The 22,555-nt window shown below is 41.8% G+C and overlaps 4 protein-coding genes across 7 annotated transcripts; 3 read left to right on the top strand and 1 right to left on the bottom strand.

Annotated features, from left to right (window-relative positions):
* The first annotated feature begins 608 nt into the window (after positions 1–608).
* On the top strand, positions 609–5,489 carry LOC135678361 (protein NSP-INTERACTING KINASE 1-like). 2 transcript variants are annotated; one of them, XM_065191077.1, is made up of 12 exons: positions 609–624; positions 789–1,134; positions 1,217–1,371; positions 1,498–1,569; positions 1,665–1,808; positions 1,908–1,979; positions 2,066–2,125; positions 2,517–2,614; positions 3,627–3,776; positions 3,899–4,240; positions 4,440–4,819; positions 4,930–5,489. In XM_065191077.1, exons 3-12 carry the CDS (start codon positions 1,250–1,252, stop codon positions 5,245–5,247), a joined length of 1,758 nt encoding a protein of 585 aa, XP_065047149.1. In that variant the 5' UTR covers positions 609–624; positions 789–1,134; positions 1,217–1,249; the 3' UTR covers positions 5,248–5,489. The 2 variants fall into 2 exon arrangements, with proteins under 2 accessions (XP_065047149.1, XP_065047148.1); XM_065191076.1 differs by having other exon boundaries at positions 1,239–1,371.
* Positions 5,490–10,043: 4,554 nt separating this feature from the next.
* Positions 10,044–10,523, top strand: LOC135582159 (uncharacterized). Its single transcript, XM_065194089.1, has one exon. It carries the CDS (start codon positions 10,044–10,046, stop codon positions 10,521–10,523), a length of 480 nt encoding a protein of 159 aa, XP_065050161.1.
* Positions 10,524–10,753: 230 nt separating this feature from the next.
* LOC135678363 (WPP domain-interacting tail-anchored protein 1-like) lies at positions 10,754–18,746 on the top strand. 3 transcript variants are annotated; one of them, XM_065191080.1, is made up of 5 exons: positions 10,754–10,943; positions 13,499–14,033; positions 14,114–15,312; positions 16,555–16,719; positions 17,107–18,746. In XM_065191080.1, the coding sequence occupies exons 2-5, from the start codon at positions 13,532–13,534 to the stop codon at positions 17,299–17,301; spliced, it is 2,061 nt and encodes a 686-aa protein (XP_065047152.1). In that variant the 5' UTR covers positions 10,754–10,943; positions 13,499–13,531; the 3' UTR covers positions 17,302–18,746. The 3 variants fall into 3 exon arrangements, with proteins under 3 accessions (XP_065047152.1, XP_065047153.1, XP_065047154.1); XM_065191081.1 differs by having other exon boundaries at positions 13,514–14,033; XM_065191082.1 differs by lacking the exon at positions 17,107–18,746 and having other exon boundaries at positions 10,755–10,943; positions 16,555–16,976.
* Positions 18,297–21,766, bottom strand: LOC135678364 (phosphatidylinositol 4-kinase gamma 5-like). The gene is made up of 2 exons (XM_065191083.1): positions 21,566–21,766; positions 18,297–20,815 (listed from the first exon to the last, which is right to left on the bottom strand). The coding sequence occupies exon 2, from the start codon at positions 20,564–20,566 to the stop codon at positions 18,611–18,613; it is 1,956 nt and encodes a 651-aa protein (XP_065047155.1). The 5' UTR covers positions 20,567–20,815; positions 21,566–21,766; the 3' UTR covers positions 18,297–18,610.
* Positions 21,767–22,555: the final 789 nt, after the last annotated feature.

The raw sequence follows: 22,555 nt of genomic DNA on the forward strand, positions 1-22,555 counted from the left end.
TGGCTTCTCCACCTGTTCTTGCCATGGCCGTGTATCTGGGCAGCGCTCGCGTTGGGGGAATCAACAAAAGCAATCGACCTATCTTCACCACAGTAATGGAAGCATGATTTATTCCTTGGTCTTTTCTGGTCCTTGTCACATTAGAGAGACAAAGGCATTTGGGACATCAATGCGTGGATGAGGATGAGGAAGATGGCATAACCCAGTCTTACAAGTTTCAGCTCCCCTGTACTATCATGCTCCTTTTCGTGCAGATTAAGCAGAGATTTAGAAGCTTCCTATATAGTTTTCAGATGCCATGGCTCATTATCTTTCTTACTCCATGCCATTTCTGTGCCTGCTACTGTAGAAGTTCTCTCCTCTCATCATCAAATTGTGCCGAACGCACTTCCCAAGCATGTGATCCATCTGACACACCACCAAGTTCCATTGTCTTTTCCCAGAGTGAGACGTTGTTCCATTAACATGCATACTTTTCTCTCTCTATATTTACTCCTTGAACCATTCATTTCCTCATTGCGAACCATGAAATTAGACCATAAGATGTGGTGATGTATGTGCTGTCAGATTTTGCTCAAGAGCAGGTACAACTTGGATTGATCATAGTTTAAGATCCTGGAGCAGGTATAATTTAGATTGATGATGTTACTATTGTGATATGCTTTTTAGATAGAGATATTGCACCTAGATGTAGTGAGGGAGAATCTAGCTTTTGGTCTTTGTACATGTCATGCATATTCCCTGTGATGGTGAAAGACTCGGCTGTGATCCGCTTTTCCATTGAACAGGACACCTTTCTCTGTCAAAACCAAGTGGCAGGCATGGTTATGCTCCCCTCTTCCTTCAAGCTTTCACCCCTCCTTCCATTCTATCGAGGTTATGGCTCTCGACCTTACAGGTCTGAGAGAAGGCTGCCCATTGCCCTGAGCTTGAGCTAGCATTCAGAAGTGAGCAGAAGAGGAAGGCCATCGGTGAGTTCGTCCCCTCACTCTCTTAAGCTGAGCCACTGGGTGCTCTTTTGGTACAGTTCGATGAGAGCAAAGAAGTGCAGCACCTTGGTCTTTTGGTCGGCCTTCTTCTTGTTCTGGGCTGCTGGAACAGCTCTGCTCTCCCCAAAAGGTGTCAACTTTGAAGGTACTGCGTGTGTATTCTACCCCTCTTGGTTCCGATTCTTCTCTTCTTCCTGCCTCCAGTGGGAGTGACCCATCTGAATCAGTTATGTTGTCATCCTGTTTCAGTGCAAGCTTTAATGGGTATAAAGGCCTCTCTCATGGATCCTCACAGTGTTCTTGAGAATTGGGACCAGGACTCTGTCGATCCATGCAGCTGGACTATGGTGACATGCTCACCTGAGAACTTGGTCGTTGGCCTGTAAGTCCCCCCACCACAAGTCCATTGATTCTCTCTCTCAGTGGCAAGCAAAGCATGCGTACTTGTTTGAGTTGTGTTCTCTTTCAGACTGTAGAACTAATTTTGGTCTATCAACACTTGTGGCAGAGCAACTCCAAGCCAGAATCTATCTGGTACACTTTCTCCAAGCATAGGGAACTTGACAAACCTTAAAATTCTGTGAGTTATATAAATTATTGGTGCTTTAATTCAAGAACAATTTTTCTCCTTTCCCTCTTGCTTGTGACCCTGAGTGATTGGGATTGTTTCTGTAGGTTCCTGCAGAACAATAACATGTCTGGCCCCATACCACCAGAAATTGGGAAGCTCTCCAAGCTTCAAACAATTGATCTGTCCAACAATTATTTTTCTGGTGAAATCCCTGACTCACTGGGCAATCTGAACAATCTTCAGTACATGTGAGCAGGGGTGTGAAAACAAGACTATTTTCAGGTTCTATGGCCTTGAAGTACTGTTTACTGACCGGTAATTTCTTTATCTGTTTGAGCTGAGAACAGGAGGCTTAATAACAACAGCCTTTCTGGAGCATTTCCTGAATCTTTGGCCGATCTTCCACAACTTGCTTTTCTGTAAGTTTGTTGATATGATCTTTCCAGGTTCTTTCTCTAGTTCATTGTTTGTGACCGATGTGGCTGCTGTGGTTTTCATGCTTCAGGGACTTGTCTTACAATAATCTGAGTGGCACTATACCTAAGATTCCGGCAAGAACGTTCAAGTGAGACATTCAATTTTCAGCTGCACCTCTGCACTAAGAACTCCCTTTTTCTTTCATAGGCACTGCCAACTTTTCTCCATTGCCGTTTAGGATTTTCGCAACCTGATTTATCATCAATGTCGGTGTTGTTCATCGGATCCTAAATGTGCTACATCAAAAGCATTAGTATTAAGCATAAATTATTTAAAGTGGCAATTCAAACAGCGGCTGAAGTATTTTCTTTTTAGATTCTTTTGTTTTTACAATCATTAAAGTTTTAGATAATGGAATTCAGATGCAAATTATCGTCAATTTACCTCTGCTAGGCTTAAGAGTTATTAAATTCAGCAGTTTGTGCTCTATTTTTTTTTGCCGTTTCTTGGCTTAACTATCTCTTTTCACGTTTCTGCAGCATTGTCGGAAATCCTTTACTTTGTCCATCAGCTTCGGAGCAAAAATGCTATGGAATGATGCCTATGCCAATGTCCTTCAACATTAACAGTTCTCAGAGTATTATTTTATCTGCAAATTTCTAGTTTAAAGTTAATTGACTTGTCTTATTACTCCCAATTATTTCTGCGGCCGCATGGGTCAGGATTTGAACGCTAAATTCCATATGACCATGGTGATATGTGCAATCTATTGCAATGGACTGTTCTCATAATTTTCAGATGGAAAAAAGAGTTTGTCTCATTTATTAAGTTATAACAATTTCCTGTTCATCTAAAAGCTTAAGCTTATGGGGTAATAAGTCACCCCAACGGGAATTTAAAATGGCTGGTGCACTAGAGATTATAGGACAGTGGTCTTCTGTTCCGGTTACCAATTCCGTACAGGTTTTCCTTGTTCTAATTTCATATCAATTAGGCCTTGCCATTAATCTATCAGGAAATGACTTTGGAGACTGGTTAACCTCATCATTCTTTCAAAATTCTGCATCTTTATACTGAGGTAGAGTTGAAGTAAGAGACGGAGGACTGCCACCACGGCCTTGCTAACTGTAATTCTTTTGATGGTTCCCGATACTAAATGATCATTTGCGTTCTTTGTAGTCCAGTAGCTAGATGCTAATTTTTTTAATCTTCTAGCACCCATCTATGTCAATATAATGTCAATGAGATCAAAAATAAACTATATAGCTACATTTTTGTATTCGCAGTTCCGGACTGTTGTTGTGTGTGCAGAAGCTGGTATCTCATTGCCTAAAAAGTAATTTGATAAGATCTGTGAGATGATTTTTTTTTAATATTTTCATTCCTAAATTTTCCAGATGAGTGTTATGCATAATGGCTCTCTGTTGTTACTATAAAACAATTTGTTTGGTGTTAGAACATGTCAGAATGACAAGATGTGCGCCGTTTTAATCTTTTATGCACTAAGCTGATCGATTATTTCTAAGCTTCATTCACCATTTGAGAATTTCAACCACTCCCCTCCCCACCCTCTTTTGAATTCATTGACTGATTTTGACTTTATGAAACCTCCTTGTTCTGTTGCTGATCGTAATTATTTTTCTCTCAAGATTCTCCAACCCTGATGAGGTCCAAAAGTCACAAACTGATTCTTGTATTTGGATCTACCTTTGGGAGCATCTGTTTAGTTAGTCTTGGCTTTGGACTTCTCCTCTGGTGGAAGCAAATGCGCGACCAACATATCTTCTTCGATGTCAATGGTAAATTGATCCCTTCTCCAGCTTCAAATCAGAGAATTTGAGCACAGTCTCATTGATCCCTTGCTTTCCTTCAGAATAAGTCATTAGTCTCTTACTTGTAGTAACAATCATACTGTTTTCAGACCAACACCACGAAGAAGTCAGCCTTGGCAATTTAAAGAGGTTTCAGTTCAGAGAGCTTCAGATTGCTACAAATAACTTCAGCAGCAAAAACATACTAGGACATGGTGGCTTTGGAAATGTGTACAGGGGCCAGCTGCAAGATGGAACCTTGGTAGCCATCAAAAGGCTCAAGGATGGAAATGCTGCAGGCGGCGAGATGCAATTCAAAACTGAAGTTGAAATGATAAGCTTGGCAGTGCACCGAAACCTCCTTAGATTGCTGGGGTTTTGCATGACTGCTACGGAGAGGCTTCTCATCTATCCATACATGTCAAATGGAAGTGTTGCCTCCCGACTCAAAGGTAAGTCCTAGTTTAAGCTTCCTACTTTTAGGACATGAACTCATCCATGGAAGTACAAAAGATATGCCTCCACTTGCTGATTGATATATGTTATGTTTGACCAAAACAACTACTGTAATTGTTGATTTGCGGATGTCATGCTTTATCTTTGATACACAACAGAAGCTTGTTCTTTTCTTCCTTGCTGTCTGTCGTGCAGCGAAACCAACATTAGATTGGAGTACCAGAAAACGAATAGCTTTGGGAGCTGCAAGGGGGCTTCTCTACCTGCACGAGCAATGCGACCCCAAGATCATCCACAGGGATGTAAAAGCTGCCAATATACTGCTCGACGACTACTGTGAGGCTGTCGTCGGAGACTTTGGACTAGCAAAGCTCCTAGATCACAGGGATTCACATGTCACTACAGCTGTGCGTGGAACTGTGGGACATATAGCTCCAGAGTATCTATCGACAGGCCAGTCTTCCGAGAAAACAGATGTATTTGGTTTTGGAATCCTCCTCCTTGAACTGATCACTGGTCTGAGAGCTGTAGAATTCGGGAAGGCAACAAACCAGAAAGGTGCCATTCTCGACTGGGTAAGGATGATACATGTCCACTGACACGTCCCTTTACCCCAGAATCACGTTCCAAAGGCATCAAAGCTTATAATTTTTGTCATTTGCTGATGCCAATTTTTCGGTGCCAGGTTAGAAAGATTCACCAAGAGAAGAGCCTGGACATGCTGGTGGACAGGGACCTAAAGAACAACTATGATCGGGTTGAGGTGGAAGAGATCATCCAGGTGGTGATCTTGTGCACCCAGTACCTTCCAGGCCACCGGCCCAAAATGTCTGAGGTGGTTCGCATGCTCGAAGGTGATGGCCTTGCAGAGAGATGGGAGGCCTCTCGGAGGATCGAAGCTCACAAGCTAAAGGTGCCTGAGATCTTCTCCGAACAGTACTCCGACATCACGGACGACTCCTCATTGCTGATCGATGCAATAGAGCTTTCGGGACCAAGGTGACTGATGATGATGATGATGATCGAAACAAGCATAATTAGCATGTTATATGAGGAGCTTGTACAGATAGTATCAGAGTGTTTGGTTGAATTAAATGTTTTTGAGTGTTAAGAATGATTTAGGGAGTTGTCTGCTATTGTAGGGAAATAGATGGAGCTCTTACCATGTGCTGTGACAGGTTCATATTCAACAGATGATATAATTCAGTCATAAGATTGTAAATTGCAGTTCTCTTGAGTGGTCAATCTGACCCTTCTCTTCCTTACTGTAACTTTCTTTTTAGGCTGATACAAAGTCTGAAACATCAATTCTGTATAGTTTCTTTGATAAGAGTATTATGAACAGAGTACTTTACTTCAAAGTGCAATTAAACCAACACAAATCTACAAGGGAACACTGTCTTCTCTATCTATTATCTCCCTTTCTCTTTCTTTCTGTGGCTATTTTGTATCATAAGGGAGATGTTGATGATGAACAGAAATATGCCAATGAAAAAAGAAAGAGAACATGATGTCAGGAGAAAGGAATGCTATGCCAATTGGAAGGATAAATAACTAAAACAATGTTGCCACAAGACAGCAAAATACTGTTGCCAATTCAACATCTCTTGCCATCACAAATAGCCACATTAATATTTTGAGTGACAGGAAGAACAGAACAAAGGGACATGGATGAACATATGGCACAACTCACCATTCCTAATTATTTGCTTAGCACTGAGCATCTGATGCATCGTAGGAACGAGTGGCCCATCCAATCATCAACCCATCTCTCTCATAGCTTCATGATGAGATGCCTTAGCCATTTCATTTAAAAAGCCTTGGGAACATATCCTCAAACTTGGGGTGAATATGTTCCATCTCTCTGCACTGCCGGTTTGATTTGTTTTGTTTGGCAGATCGATTTATTCTCATTCTAATTATGTAGTCAGTGCAAAGGAAACAATGAAAACAGGTTCTCCCACAGTTCTCCATCGGTGTCTCTGCCCACTAGCTTTCTAAAGTAGAAAGATACTCCACCTTTCTTCGATTGCTGGGAGGCGCGCGGCGCACTGGAGGCGTTCGGTGGGCTCGGTGATTTCCATGTGCTGGCATGAAGAAGACGGTAGAAATGGAGCTCCACATTGGCTGTTGGTGTGCATTGTTCCTTATACTTTCTTGGTTTTTGGGGTGCACAGCATTTGACATCATGGCTTCCACCATGCAAATCTTAACATCAACTATGGTTCTCTCTCTCTCTCTCTCTGCATCTGTTGATGCTTTACAGAGCATGCATCATAACATCAATTCAAGTCTCCTACTCCAAATTTCCTTCTTTATGTTCAGCATCGGCTTCAAATCTTTGACTTTGGTTGTTGGATGTGGTGGCTCAAAGATGTGAAGTGGGGTTGGTGACGATGTTTCCAGGATGCGGCAACAAGAGGATGTTCTCAGGTTGCCTGTGGTATCATTTGGCTTGGGTGCACGAACATACAAATATTGCTTTTGTCCTTGTTTGTCCAAGGAACAGGAGGCATGCATTCTTCTGGAGGTAGTCTTCATGGGTTACACTGTGTTCTTGGAAGTGATCATGTGGAAAAGGTTGTACGCGGAAGCATCGTCTGCAGGCAGTGGATTCCACGGAGGAGCTGATTGAGATGCATAATAATGGAGGGGGAAAGTCATCTCTTTGACACTCGAGCAAAAGATGATGGTGGAGAAAGTTTCTCTTTCCTGTCCATAATACACAATCCCTTTGTCATCAGCCACCCGAAAAATGAAAGAAAAAGATTCAGAAAGCAATTACTTTGTAGATCTCTTGTCGTATTAAGATGATTACAAGAACAGAAACATGGAAAATCGATTCTAAGTCTTTTCCTATGTCGTATAGAATCTAAACAAAACCAAGTGGAAACTTCCACCAAATCATAGCCTGAGTGACCCACCGGACCAAGTCAGAAAGGATGCTTCCTTGCTTTGGATTGCATCTACCGCCACTATGTTCTCGGTTATAAATGCCCAACGCAACGAAGCTTAAGAACACGGCAAAGGAAGAAAGGAGGTGAAGAAGAAGAAGAGGAGAAGGAGAAATGAGGCCTGGAAGCTCATCGAGTTCGACCGGATCCAACATATGGCGCACTCCACTTCCTTATCTCTTTGGAGGGTTAGGAGCCATGATGATCCTTATAGCAGTAGCTCTTGTGGTGCTTGCGTGCTCCCACCGGAAGTCCGCCGGCGACCGGGACTCGGCGGCGGCGTCGAGCCTGCCTGAGAAGGTCTTGGTTGCTCCTCTGGACATGGAGCCAAGATTCGTGGTCATCATGGCTGGAGAGAGCACACCTTCCTTCATAGCGAAGCCGAACTCTCTCTGCCAAGAACCATGACACTGCAATCTCCTGCTCCTTTTGTTCCCTCTTTCTATCTTTTCCTTTCCCTTCGCGGCAGATGTAAACTTGAGTTAGACTCTAAGGTGTGATAACTCAGAGAGAGTCTCTTTGTCTGTTCTCTGACAAAAGTACTTTGGCAAGGAATGCCATGAAGCTTTATTCTCTGATCTAAATTGGCTTCCAGGAAGCTTTAAGCTTTTGCATGAAGTCTCTTCCTTGCAGATCATTACTGGTTTAGATTACATGTCTCGCATCAACTCTCCAACATACATATATCAATAGATATGACTACTCCTTTAAGGAATTTGGATGAAGGTGATGATAAAGATGAAACTTCAAGAAATGTGATGGGTGATGAGACTGGAATTACCATCTTCAGAATTGCTTGTGGCTAAGACGCATACTTTACCACCAATCCTAATCGTTTCTCAAAATATTCTTGTTGTCTAATCTGTAAGAAAAGGCTACAGATTTATGCTCAACCTACACAAACCGAATCAAGTTTTCTCTTTTATGTTGGTATCAGATATTGAGTCTTTCCAAAGAAAAAGTGTTTTTACTGAGGTGATCTTGGCCAAGAACATCAATCTCCATTAGATACAACCAGAATCTTGTGTGCTTGTCACTTCACATATAAGATTACTTTTGATTGTTCTATCCGTACGTAAACCTTACTTTTTTGATTGTTCTATCCGTACGTAAACCTTGTTCAAGAACAGTAGGGTTATCGAGCAGATGCAGAAGCTGATGTGCAGAACCACCAGGGTTGCCTTCTTTCTCCGAGATCATTATAGTGTCAGATGAAATGCGTGCATGCATGCACTGCTGGTTATGGCCGTGGCCTTATGGGTCGTTGGAAGTGACGGCTCGTGGGCGTTAACGCCATGGCCCCATGCTTCCACTGTGTTGCAGCAGCGACGGGGACGACTGCCCATAGTTTTGTCTGCGGTGGGCTTGGAACAGGAAGCATCCCGGCAGCTTCAATTATATCCACTTCTATTGATCAGTGGGGAGCATGATGATCACCTCCATTAGCTTCCTTTGGATCTCCTTTTTCTTCCCTCTTTGCCAGTGCCCACTAGTTTAAGCCTCCTCCTCCATCCACACCGCAAAGAAGAATGTGTCTTGTTTCTATCCTTGACTTGGATGCAGTAGACCCACTGGAGAATTATTTGGATCATATAGAATTAGGACATCGTCTTCATTAGGATTTCCTTTTAGTGTGAAGATCCAATAGTGCCCATCCGTTGTGATGTATGTTTCCAACCAAAAAGGGCATGATTAACATGTCTTACGAGAGACGAAGAGATGTCATTCTGCAGGAGGAAGAAGAGGACAGCTTCAACTGTAGCTCATGTCAGAGACAAGTCAGATACTGTGATCTCACAAGTTTTGGATGAGATGAATAGTGAAAAAGATTCCATGTGGAAGTGATGCAATGTGTAGCACTGACCTGCCATTCCTACTCATCAAAAGCTTTTCTTTGCAGTGCAGTCAGAAGGAAAGAAAGAGGAAGAAACCAACATTCTTGTGTTCATGTGTAGGTAAACTAATAAAACAAAAAACTAATGAACCATCCCATGTTCTCTCTCTCTCTCTCTCTCTCTCTCTCTCTCTCTCTTCTCTCACACACACACAGAGACTGCAATGATCAAGAGTCACATGCTCCAAAACATTTAGCAGAAAAGAAATAATACTGACAGTGAGCTGCCTAACTTGAGCATGATAGGGTAATTAGTATCAAGAAGCCAGCTTTCGGCCAATGGTCCACCTTTCTCAGACAACCCATTGGGAGGGTACCCCAGTTTCAGGGGGCATGTCACACCTACAGTAACTTTGACATGTGTTCTTCTGCTTCCGAGTCTATCCAAGTATGTTCGCTAGCTCAGTTGTGTCGACAACAAGTAGTAGAACCCATAAACTATTAGGGTTTTGGCATACCTAACTCAATCAACATGAACAATAGCAGACTGCTCATGCTGACGTCGCATCCATAATCCGTCTCTCTCTCTGCATTGTTCTCCACATTGTCTTTGTTTTTCCACAAAAGCTAGGAAGACAAGCAGATGTGAGGTCTGATGCAAGAGACCTTTTTGACGATCACATCTTCACAAACCTAATGCAATCCCTGAATTCCATATGGGATGCATTAAACAAAGGCAAGCGTGAGAAGTAAAGCTGGTGAGCATTGGCTGCCTGTCTGAGCGTATGATAAGCGAGGCAGAAAGAGCTGACGACAGATGTAACTTTACATGCTTCTGTTCATTAATCTCTTCTGCTTCTGCTGTGCTGTGTGATGGCTGATTTGTCTCTTTCTGTAAAGCTGTTCTTCTACTGATAAAACTGTCGGATGATTCAAAGATGAGTTCGGTCTTCAGGTATTCGATGAAGCTGGTTTTGAGTGAGCTTTCTCTTTCCCTGCCTATATAAGAAGATGGAGCCGTCCACCGTTGGTGTCTTCTCTTCCTCTTCTGTAGTCGTAGTCATGAATACTTCCCAACTCACCGGAGATGACGCAGAAGAACTTAGTAGCTGCGATTCTGGGTGGACCAAGTATCTTTCTTCGCCTACGCATCATGATGGCGGCGACGACGACGACGACGACGATGATGATAGCGAGGTGGAGTTCACTGGCGGGGATGATGATGATGATGAGCACAAAGGTTACGATAGCGAGGACAGTGACGATGACTCCATGGCCTCTGATGCTTCCACCGGATTCATCGGCAGCGGCGTGGATGGTTCCAAGTACAACGACGTCGGTGACAACGTGGACGGAAATGGGAAGGAGGGTCATGCCCAGTGTTCTTCTTCTTACTCCTACAAGGAATTCTACGAGGTGGAGGAGGCGAGAAGCAAACAGGCGTGGGATCCTCGCAGCAACTCGGAAGCGAGGAAGAACAGATTCAAATGACAAATGTTGTTTGCTTATGCTCACCGTAGGAAATGATATCTATCCATGTGTTGGTTTAGGAACCATCGATGTTGCTTTATGATTCGTGCACCTGTTTTATAGGACATCTGCGAAATTTCCCGGCTCAAATCTGACCAGGATTGGGCCCATGGCCCAACTTGACCCAACCTATTAGTCCGCTTTGTAACCGCAAACCCGGCCCAATTCGTACGCCTTTACCCTTCTCTCTCTCTCTCTCTCTCTCTCTCGCTTCCGTTGGAGGCAGCGGTGACCAAAGGAGCGTCGAACCAACGCCTCTGTCTCGTCGTCCCTCCGCCTCGGCATTCCCACCCGAAACTCTAACATTCAGGTCCTTTCGATCGATAGAAAACATCGGGGCTCGGATCGATCCGTTTTCTTCTCCCTACCGGAATTGTTGTCGTAAGTTATCTAACGTTTCCAGCTGTTCTTATGGTTTGGTTTAGATCCGAAGCTCGTCTGAGGGTTCAACTTTGCTTGTTCGTTCTGTGATAAATTGCCTTAACCTTGCGAATAGATGCATTGATGCTTCCTGTTGCCGAAGTATCTCGAGCCGTTTCGGTCCCAAGATTTAAGATGATTGACAGATATCAACTGTTCTTGAGGGCGTAAATATTTGATTTAACGCTTCTCTTCATGGTTCACAAGAAAAGTCTTCTGATGTCGGAGATAAAACAGCCGGTGTGGATTCGGAAGAAATCTTAAATGCAGTATGACCTAGGTGCTAAATCCGAGGGCAGGATGATCACTGTAGGGGTCGTTGTTCATGTTGGAAGCGGACATGTGATTTATCTGTTGAAAGAAGTGCATAAAAGTTAGGCATCAAAGCCAACTTTATTTTTCTTTTCCATTTGTTCTTTTTCTTTTTTTCATAAGCCAGATCCAACATCTAGTAATAAAGTAAGACCCTGCCAACTGTTTTTCTCAGAATTTGTGTTTCCTCAGGACGTTCGATCTACATTGTCTCCTAAATTGTGGAATGATAAACCTACAATTTCATGCTTCAAGTAATATGTTAGTTGAGACTATTTCTTTGAAGATATTTATATAGGTTAGTCTTTCTAAACAATTCTGTTAGTATTGACAAGCAGTAACAGGATAATCTACCATTTTGGGGTCCAGTTTTGCCAGAAGTTTATGATTCAGTGATCCAAAACTTATCATCTGTATCACAAAAAGGCCCTGAATGCTTTTAATCCCTTCCTTGGATGAAGGAAGGCCTCATTAGATCAGTATAAATTGTCTTTTTCTGTGGATGAGTACCAGTCAATTGTGATTTGTTACCTTATAAAATTTGTCCCAATTTCTAAACTGAGTTGTTTATGACAATGCTTGTAAGACTCCAAAATATCTATTTGTTTATGTGACTTTCGATTTAGAATATTTTTTCAAAATGTTGACCGTTATTTTGACTCACTTAAGAAGTCTTCATGAAAGAAACATTTGCATTTATTTCTCGAATTGTTCCACATCATGGTAAATGGGATTAGGGCAGGTGTATAGAATAATTTCATGTCAATGAAAATTTTCCGTTATTTTTGGCAGTCATGTCAGTTGCTGATCTTCATTCATCAGTCTCAGGTCCTTGACACTACTGTATGATCGTGGTCCTTATATTATTGTTCAACTTAAGTCTATATAGAATAATTTTCAGTGTTGAAGCGTATTTTAGAATCAATGAACCTTCCAATCACCATTATAATACTTCCATAAATTCAAGTTACTAAGATAATTTTTAGAGATTGTTTGATTAATGTATGTCAATTGATTTTATAAAACTTACCTTGGGTTCATTTGCCTCACATATTTGAACACCGATATTGACAGAAGTTGATTGAGTTTTGTCGTGCAGTATAGAAAAAGATCTGAGTCCGTAAATCACTCCTGAACAGTTGTTTTAGGATCATCTGATTGTTTTAAGCTTGTCAAAGGCCATGACATTGTATTGCACGTCAATAGCTTTAGTGGATTGTATTGCAGCCCAATGGTCAATGAATACTTCAAACCTGACTCTGTTAACATGTTTGTGCCTGGTTAAATAACCTAGAGAGAATTATACAGATGTGCTGCTCTAAGCATCAGACTGCCCCTATTAATTTTAAGCTCCAAAAATGATGGTTTTCTTCTTTATTCCTTTTGTAGTTCTGCTTTATATGATTCTCTAGTTGTTGTCCTGAGCCAGTTTCTGTTCCTAACACATGTATCGTCTTAATTTTGATTTGGGAAATGAGAGGAGCCAGCATTGCTTCCTTTTGTAGTTCTGCCTTGTATGATTTTCCAGTTATTGTCCGGATCCAGTTTCAGTCCCTAAGGCATGTATGGCCTTGATTTTGATTTGGGAAATGAGAGGAGCCAGTATTGCATGACCATATGTTTAATCAAATTTAGTAAATGTGACAATACATAAAAGGTCCAGACTCAGTATATTAGATAACCTATTTTCATCCCCTCATGTGGCAACCTTTCTGAATTGTCTCATCTCACTCAGCCCTGCTAAATCCAAGTGCTGCAGCATCCTTCTAGATTTCTAAATCAGTATACTTACTGTCCTTGTTTGTTGTTTAATTTTAACCTATCTGGTGAGACATGAATACTGTGAATTACCACAACAATTCTAAGAATGAAACTTCCTTTGTATTTATCTTTTGGTCTTCATATTATTGATTGAAATCTATAATCGAATTTATTATTAATTGATACCAAGTATAGAATAGTATATCATTACAACCATGTTTAATTTATTTCTGCAAGTAAATGGAGCTTACTTTGTTTTTTTTTTTTTTTTGTGGAAATACTCATCCATTATGATGTAGTTTCATGTGATGGAGATAAGTTGATGTCATTAAAATAACTATTATAAAATGATAATCCTTCTACATTGGTTGGATGCTTGTTGAGGTTCATGATCTGTTTCCTTTTTCTTTTCTGTATTCATTAAAGGCTAATTAGATCTACAGGTTATTTTTCTGTAGAAAAAGGATAATCAGAATATGGCTATTGATGATCATGATGGCAACTGTTTACAAGAGGATGAATCATTAAGTGAAGATAGAATAAATGGAGGAAATGGAGCTGAGGCTCTAACAAGAGTAGAACTTGATGTGGCTTATTCTTCTGAGAAGCTACTGAACTTGGAGATGCTCTTGATGCAAGTAGCCGACAGAGCGCATGACATTGAAAGTGTGAACATGGGATATGAGGACATCTCAGATGAATCTGTTATGAAGGCCTTCGAGTCTGATATCCTATCTGGAATTTTAGACATGGAGGTCAATGAACTACAAAGCTTCATGTCCTTGCTACAAATTGAAATCATGGAGGCCCGCCAAAATTTTTGTCAGGGTGAGCACATGGAAGACTGTGCTGCTACAGTAGAAGAAAAGTTACATGATGCTGAAGAATCAGTGAAGAAGCTACAAGACTCAGTTGCTGACATTCGGGAACAGTCATCCAAGTTTGAAAGAACTCTAGCTTTGTTTCATAATGAGACCAGTAAGTTGTCCATCAGTTTATTACATTGCTTTTTTGTTTCTGTTTGTGCATACTTACATGATGTGTATTCATTTACTTAGGGTCTGATGAGAATGAGGAACTTGAGAATGATCATTTGACATCCATCAAGAAACCACAGACTGTTGATCAACAAAGGCATGTCTTACAAATGTTGGAAAAATCATTGGCCAGAGAATTGGATCTTGAAAAGAAACTTTCAGAATATAGATCAAATGAAGAGGATCTTAAGATAAAACTGCATTACACAGAAAGAGAGCTATACTGCATGGAAGAGTTGATGGAGATATGTTTGGAGAGAGCATTTGAGGCTGAGAACTCTGCAGAGCTACTTCAGGGTATTGCAAGAGAACTGGCTGGAAAACTTCAGCTTGTTCAGCTTAATCTGAACAGTTCGCTGCATCGAGAACATGAAATGAGATTTAATCTTGAGGAAAATATGATGCAATTACCTGCTGAAGAAGCTGCCAGAGAGAGGCTGACATCTAGTCATGCAGAATTGAATGATATGCTTTCATCAAAGGAAAAAGGACTAAAAGCAAGTGTTATGGAAGCTGATGAAAAAGGCATACTGACCAGTGCTGAAATTTTGTCTCTGAGGGAAAAGGTGATGGCACTTGAGGAGCAGCTTAGGGAGTCTAACGTCCAGTTGCAGCTGGCAAAGACTTCTGCAGAAACCAGTCAGCAACAACAGAGTGCACTGCAGTCTGATCTCTATCAGATGGAAAATGTAATGGAAGGTCTCAAAGCTAATGTTTTGAGAGCTGAAAGCAAGGCTGAAAGTGCAGAAGCCAAGTATACTGAATTGAGAAAATCTAATATTGCTTTAAATGAAGAGATTGTTTTTCTTCGAAATAGTGAATCTGAAAAGAGAAGCCTTTTAGAGAGGAGATACAAGGAATCAAACACTCAGTTGGAGCATGCAAAGGCATCTGTTGAAGCACTTGAAGAGCAGCAGAATGTGTTATATGCTGCAATTACTGATATGCAAAGTATGATCGAGGATCTTAAAGCAAAGGTTTCAAAAGCCGAAAGCAGGGCTGAGAATGCTGAATCTAAGTGCACTCTATTAACTGAAACCAATTTAGAACTAAATGAAGAGCTGGGTTGCCTAAGAGGAAGGTTGGAATATTTAGAGACATCATTGCACCAAACCGAGGGTGCAAAAATAGCCACCGCTAAAGACATTGGTATTAGGACAAAAATTATTAGTGATCTGGTCATGAAACTAGCCCTGGAAAGAGAACATCTTCAGTTACAGGTATGTGTCTTTTCTTCTTTTGTTGTTCGCTGTTCTGTTCAACATTAAATCATCAAGCAAATAAGTTTAACTAATGTTTCTGTTATGGTTACCATTTGCATCTGAGGTTAAGGACATGCTTGATTTGATTATTTCTACAGGTTTTATTTCATTTGGAATGGTCGATGATATTTAGCAATAAGTATACATATTTGAACTAAGTGCTTCAAACTATTGAAGACTCACAGTTATGTTTACTTTTCCACATTGTGATGCTGCTATGAAATCTTATTCATTCTAATTCTTGAGATGACCTTTAACAGAATGGCCCTTTCTTGTCCCAAACTCCCAATTCGCATCCTTCTTTTATTTTAATCTTTTGTCTTTTACCCTGTTTTAACACTATTCATAAACAAAAGTTCAGTCCGGTGAACAGGTTATTTTAGAACTTTGATCTAAGCTCAACCTGATCTTTGGACTGCTTCTTAATATCTGTGCTCCTTGTATCCTTCAATATGTTTCCTAGTGATGTATCATCGTTTTCTGACATGCTTGGTACTACTACTATTATGTCGGATTTGACAACATTTTAACATGCATCTTATTTGAAGCTGAGACATCATCTTAAGTCCTAGATGGAGAAGGTAATGTCTGTTGGACAAAGATCTCCATGATTGGTTCCACTTGAGGAAAGATACAGGTGGTCAACTTTAGAATATGGTCCAAAGAGAGGTAAAGGATTTGCGACGACGGTAATAGGTATGACACCTTTCTTGAGAAAGTCCAAGAATGAGAAATTTGTTGAAGTCTCTAGAATGATACGAGGTGGTGGCAAAAGAAAAACAACAGGTGCCATGATTAAGAATGTTGAGGAAACAATAATCGAGAACATATGGGCAAAAAACAAGCCATTAGAGTAAGCCATCAAAATTACCAAATAGCATGTGCTGATAATTATGTTGGTCATTAGTCTCTAAGTCGCTATGTAAATTCATTGCTATAGCTCTGTTTGCCATCTGCAACCCCAAATTTTTTTCATTGCATCCAAACAAGTTTCACTGTTTGAAAAAATGTATATGACAGAGTGATCGTGGCGCTTATGTTCAATTATGTTCTTACCTTGGACATGCTGTGAAATTGTTTTTTAGCACAACAATTTGCAGTTGATTCACCTAGAATATGTATTATTTTTTAGGTTTCTCTCGGAGAACTTCTAGCAAAAAGCTTTGCTCTTCTAAAATCATGTACATCTTCTGCTTGCAGATATCTGCCTTAGCGAAAAAGAACAAAGTTCTGCTTGAGAAGTGTAAAAGAAAGGGCGATGCCCACATTCCTAAGAGTTACAAGGGACCTCAGAATGGAACTGAACTTGGGTTTCCAAAATCATCTATAGATGCATTGACAGAGTCTTCAGCTACAGATTTTCAGGTGGGGGTTGTTGGTTCTCCAAAATCTGTGTAAACATTGATCTTTTCATTCTAGTAGTGACTGAGAAACACTCTGGCCACTGATTTTTTTTTGTCAACTATTAAGAAAACTAGGGTTTTGTTGATGATTGTGTGTGGAATATGAGTTTTTGTTAGACTTGTATATTTTCATGATGTAGTTTGCCAGCATGTATCCAATGTCTGTATAAATTAGAGATGAACACATTATGTATGAAGATGCATGTTAATTTTGCAGAACAGTGTGTCTGTTGTGGGGCTACATGTTCTTGAAAATGCCATAACTATTCCGATCACATGATTTCAGTGTGTTTTTGTTGGGACTGAAGCCTCTTTAATAAATGCTGAACGGAAATTTACATGTAATTAGGTAGAGAAGTTAGCTGCAGATGTGCCTGCCAGCGACAGGAGCATGGAGATGACTGCTTCAACGGAGGAATCCTCAGGTGCAGGTCCCAAGATGGAGACGGTAAGTATTTTTTGTCTCGGCTATCCTTGTCTTGTTTATTGCAGTCTTTGCATTCTACGTATATCGACAAGAATTTTTTTCAATTTCACTGTTTGATTTTGATTATTTATATTCTGATTTTTGAGAGAGAGAGAGAGAGAGAGAGAGAGATTAGCATCAACTACACAGTAGATTATCTCAGGAGAGTGACTTGCAGCCTGCAGACATACTTCTCACCATCAGAATAATTGTGTGGTTAGAGTCTGGGTCGTCAAAACTTCGGCTGTTTCATTGATTGCCCTTCGGATTTCCAGTGGGCTGTACCAACCTACTGGGCCCCTGGTTTTCCCATTTCCCATCATCATCTTCATCTGTGTTCTGCACTGATCTCTGGCTCTCTGTTTCAGAACCAGAGTTGCCCATAATTTTGGATAAGGGAGACTGGCAGAGAGCAGAGATTTTGTCGCTCTCTGTTAGATTTTTCAGATCACGTTTCCACCTGCCTCCACTGGCATAACTCTTTGCCCAATGGTGGTGAAAAGGTCACAGTTGAGACATGCTAGGCTTTGTGCAAGAACTTGCAAATTAAGTGGACAGCTGAATACATTTAAGTAGGGTGTTGTAGTCCCCACTGTCGTAACCCGAATCCTGCAAGGTTGAACAGCTAGCCGCTTTGATCAGAGAATTGTAGCCACATCAGGGTTTTAGGTTACATGACCTATCCTACTAAGAATCACAAACAGATGGCATCAATAAAAGTTTAAAGCCATTAGTATCTTGTGGAGTGAATTTAGCATGAAAATAATGACTTCCTGGAAAGATCTTTGCATCAAAATCTCCAAACATATTCTCGTTATCATAAGATATGATCCAATAAATAATCTCAATCACCTCCACAAAGTTCATTACCTGCAGCCACCACAAGTTTCACAACAGGATAAAGAGACATAGAATGGTTGAGCTCTCATTAAAAAAAAAAAAAACATCCATGTAAAGAAAAGAAAACATAGGCTTCACATTAATCCACCGATTGGAAGATTGGTTAAACAGACAATAATTCAAACTAAATTACAACCACTTCATCGGCACCTGATCCAAAGCCAGTATGGACATGCAGCAAAAGATAAATGAAGAACTAACATCTTTTGTCCAAAGAATGTACAAGAATTTTCTAAAATTTTATTTCAAGCAACTCCGACCTACCCATGATTCCTGTCTAACAAATGTACATAACTTCCCTAATGTTTTATTTCAAGCAACTACAACCCAAGATATACAAGATCACTTCCTCCTCCCTAGCTGATCTGCATGATGTTATTCTAATCCTGCTTAATGCTTCACACCTACAAGAAAGGGCAGCAGCGCAAACAACAAACTGGAATCAAACTACCGATCCACTCTATCCTTTCTCCATTTCATCTCCTACTCAAAACTGACAAGAAGAGCCCAGTCTCTGCATCTGCCTTTGCCCCGTGGTCAAACACTTCCGATGCTGGAATGCGTTTGGCAACAACTCCTGGAAATTCTCAAGAAAAACTGCCCATTCCTCTTCATCTATGTCTGCCAGCCTCACAAAACTCACGCTAGAAGGAAGTGTTTCATCAGCACTCCTACTATTCACAGATTGAATGCCTCCACCATCCCTATCGTATGCCTTACCGGTACTAAAAGTATTCCTGTTCTGTGTTCCAACCTGGTTCCTCCGAGTCTTTCCAGTGATGCTGACACCTTTCAGTGATGCCGAAAGCTCGGAAACATACAGAAGTTTCTCACAAACTTGTGGGAAGCCGGTGACACTGCTCTCTTTGTTCTCCTCATCATTTTCCTCTTCTTCCTCCATGCTCTCCTCCAACCTTGACAGAAGGCTTCTGGGGCATCCTCCATTCAGTCCAAAGTCGAACGAATGCAATGAATTATACATCACATGCTGATCATCCTCATTGCATTCCATCTGAAACTGGAAATCTTCTTCCTCCTCTAGCACAGGTTTTGGACAAAACCCCTCTCTTTCTGCTGCTAACCTCATTGCCTCGATGCATATGCCCTCCAGCTCACTAGGTTCTTCTTCCATTCCCCTGAACTCTCTGCTCATCATCTCACCGATCTCCGCTAGGCAAAGCCCAAAAGCTGCTGCTTCCTTGAGGAAAATTGTGCACAAGACCAAGACTCTGAGGCAGGCTTCTCGGATCATTGGCAATTCCATCCGAAGCATGTCAGAATCTTTCATCGGATCAAGAGTGGCAATATATTCTAGCTCATCCTTGGAAAATGGTACTGATGCCTGTGGCCAGTGGATCCACTCAAAATAGGGATCCTCCAAGCTCTCCGGCAGGCAGAGGCCATGATCTATAGGGATCAGTTCCATCCTTCCCCCAAACCTACCAATCCCATTTTCAAGCTTCCTCACCAACAAGTTTCCAGCATGCCTATCTGTGTTGAAAATTCTTATATCAAGTATCCCAATTCTGTGTATCGCAGCAACAGGGAAGCTCGATGTGCCATGGTCACTGGCATCAAAATCATGAGGAATGAACTGCTGGAAAGAAGCAATCTTGCTGATCACCTGCTGCTTTCTGCTGCAGTGCCTGGCTCCACTGTTATTATTCATTCCATCGTTGACATGGAACACCGAGTGGGTTATCTTTACAAGAGCTGTCGGAGGAACATTTGCAAAGTTTCCATAGTCCAAAAGGTATGCGGCAACCTCCCTGAAGCCCGTCTCACCAACACGTACAGATCTTTTCAGACCTGGCTGGCCAAGGGCTTTACCAATGAAACCTTTTGGATTGTTAGGCGCAAATGGTTCCTCGTCCGTTGGCTTGACGATTGCAACATTGTCACCATTGCTATTCCTGAAATAGTAGGCACCTCCGAGCCCATTGTGAACAGGAATGGGATCGACACCACTCTTAATGGCCTTCACGGCATCCTTGACGAGCTGTTTCATCCGGTCACAGCGGCTTGAGCAACCCAATATCTCAATCGGCCCACTGGAATCCCTCTGTTGATGATCTTTTATGCTCGGGGACAGGCACGGGGTCGAGGAACTCCTGTGCATCGAGTTCCTCGAGAGAAGCAACGGGGAATCGCCCCGGATGGCACTGAGGTCATTCTTTAACACAAGATCACCAAAAGTGAGTGAGCTCTCCTCAGTGGGAACATTGAGTGCAATCTGCAGCTTCCTCTTCACGGTGTGGGCATTGTCCTGGCGGTCCAACTCGAGACCCAACACACAGCCCGTCTCGGTCTGGATAAACACCCGACGCCGCCCCACCGGTTTTCCTTCGCCAATTCTGTTACCACATAAATCACCACTTGTGGTATGTTTTAAGACTGAAACTGCCATCTGGGTCTGAACAGGGCTGTCCAAATTAAAAGACATGGAAATCACCAGGGTATCGTCAAAGGTTAATGAGGCCAGGAAAGCCAAACTGAGATGTCTTCTTCCTCTTCTTCGTGCGCACGCCAAACACAGAGGCTGACGCGGTTACGGAGAGGGGAAGATGCACATTAACAATCATGAAATGGAGGAAAACCACAAGCTTTGCATCAAGAAGAGTTGGTAGGAGTCATGGAGGCCTAGCAATTCCTCTATGCTTCAAAAGCCATTTAGAAAGTGAAGAACCCAATGCTGCAAGGGAGTCCGATTGTCAGAACTTTAGCTAAGAATTCGAACTTATTGACTACCAATTCACTGGTGAATTCAGTACCCTTTTTTTCTCTAAGCAAGATAAAGAGGGAACGGGAAAGATAAACACAGGAGTGAATCACTTGCAGGATAATGCACAGAAATAATTGCATACAAGAACACAAAAAAGAACTAACTATTGTTGATGCAATAAATCACCTTGAGATCACAAAAGCTAATATCACCTGCATCCAAGCATGCAAATCGAATCTGAACCTACAAGTTTCTCTTACTCTATGATTCTTAGTGTGCTAAATCCCCTCGAGCATTGAACTTTGCATTTGCTTGTAGTATTAGATAAGAACTAACTCCTGGAATTCGATTCGCGCAATTAACATGAAAATAAATGTATCTCTATAGTGAATAAATCATCGATTACTAAAAATTACATAAATCACAAAGAACAATAATTTTTTGTTCCTTTAAATTTGGAAGAGCACAACAACGTGCCGTTCGTCCAATAAATCAAGTCCAAAGAGATGGATTTGCATACAAAGATCAAACATGTATGCATGAAAACTACAATTAGCAACTAGATCAAACGTTATTTGCTTTGAGGACAAGGGAACCATACGAGTCCAAGTCAAACCGAAGGAAAAGGGGAAAAGCTTGAGATGCGAACATATGAACAGAACTAAAACTATCGAACGAATCCACCGAAACGAAATCAAGTAGACTGGGATCAAACCCTACCGAGGCGATTACGACGGCGGCGAAGATCTGGAGGGAGCGACGCCGGCCGTCTGGTCCGACCCCAGCGGCAGGTCGAGGACCGGGCACCGACGGCTCGATGATATCAAAGGAACGGTCGACCGCTGTGACCCCGGCGCTAGCGACGCCAAGACCTCTACGGTACTCCTCCCAGACCTCCAACCACGCCGCCGCCAGTCCCCCTCTGGCCCTCTTTATAATATATTAAGCCTTGCCTGGGGTTCAAAGTAACCGTGGTTAAGTGGGCCACGAGATGAATCTAACCGTTCGTCTCGGTCTTCTGAAACCATCTCAGCCGTTGGTGAAGCAGCACTTTTCCCGACCGGTTTCGCTCCCAACTCAACTCGACTACCCGCCTCGCGATTGGACTGGGCGTTCGTGGGACCCAACAGTCCCGGAGAAAGAACTCGGTCCTATCCAACGGAAGAGTCTGGAAGATCAACCGGTACCGTCGGATGGGTGAAGGGGGACGATCTCGTCCGTCGGATCGAGATCACGATGACGTGGGGGATAACGATTGGGACCTCTGCCGACGGCGATTTCTCCATGGACCTCTGCAACAGGATAATTACACGAACGCCATCATCGTGAGGACGTGACTCCTTTTTTTAATATTTAACCATTAAAGTATATTGAATTTAATTATAAATGATCACATCATTTTTTTTTGGGGCATTTTAAAATACAAAAATAGGGGCAGAGTGTAGGAAAAGGACGAGCATCCAAACAGTGGTCTCTATAATTGTTTTGTTATGATGGATGAGATATGCTTGGTTTTGGTGTGTCAACCTTCGTAAGTATCAGTGTGCGGATGAGATGTGACGGCCCCAATTCGGTGTCCGGTGGCGTGGATTGGTCCTTTGCATGCAGTGAGCGATGCGAAAGACAAATACGGTGAGCTGTTTTGAATTGAAAGGTTCGACGGAGATGCCTCTGTGAAGCTTCTGCACAGCATAATTCCTCTTTTGGCTT

Source organism: Musa acuminata, chromosome BXJ1-7, assembly GCF_036884655.1.
Source record: "Musa acuminata AAA Group cultivar baxijiao chromosome BXJ1-7, Cavendish_Baxijiao_AAA, whole genome shotgun sequence".
NCBI classification, from domain to species: Eukaryota; Viridiplantae; Streptophyta; class Magnoliopsida; order Zingiberales; family Musaceae; genus Musa; species Musa acuminata.

Coding starts and splice junctions, on each gene's coding strand:
- LOC135678361 (XM_065191076.1), top strand. CDS start 1,032: ATGAGAGCAAAGAAGTGCAGCACCTTGGTCTTTTGGTCGGCCTTCTTC. Junction 2,126..2,516: donor ATTCCGGCAAGAACGTTCAA/GTGAGACATTCA, acceptor ACGTTTCTGCAG/CATTGTCGGAAATCCTTTAC. Junction 2,615..3,626: donor CAACATTAACAGTTCTCAGA/GTATTATTTTAT, acceptor TTTTCTCTCAAG/ATTCTCCAACCCTGATGAGG.
- LOC135582159 (XM_065194089.1), top strand. CDS start 10,044: ATGGAGCCGTCCACCGTTGGTGTCTTCTCTTCCTCTTCTGTAGTCGTA.
- LOC135678363 (XM_065191080.1), top strand. CDS start 13,532: ATGGCTATTGATGATCATGATGGCAACTGTTTACAAGAGGATGAATCA. Junction 15,313..16,554: donor GAGAACATCTTCAGTTACAG/GTATGTGTCTTT, acceptor TTCTGCTTGCAG/ATATCTGCCTTAGCGAAAAA. Junction 16,720..17,106: donor CTTCAGCTACAGATTTTCAG/GTGGGGGTTGTT, acceptor ACATGTAATTAG/GTAGAGAAGTTAGCTGCAGA.
- LOC135678364 (XM_065191083.1), bottom strand. CDS start 20,566: ATGTCTTTTAATTTGGACAGCCCTGTTCAGACCCAGATGGCAGTTTCA.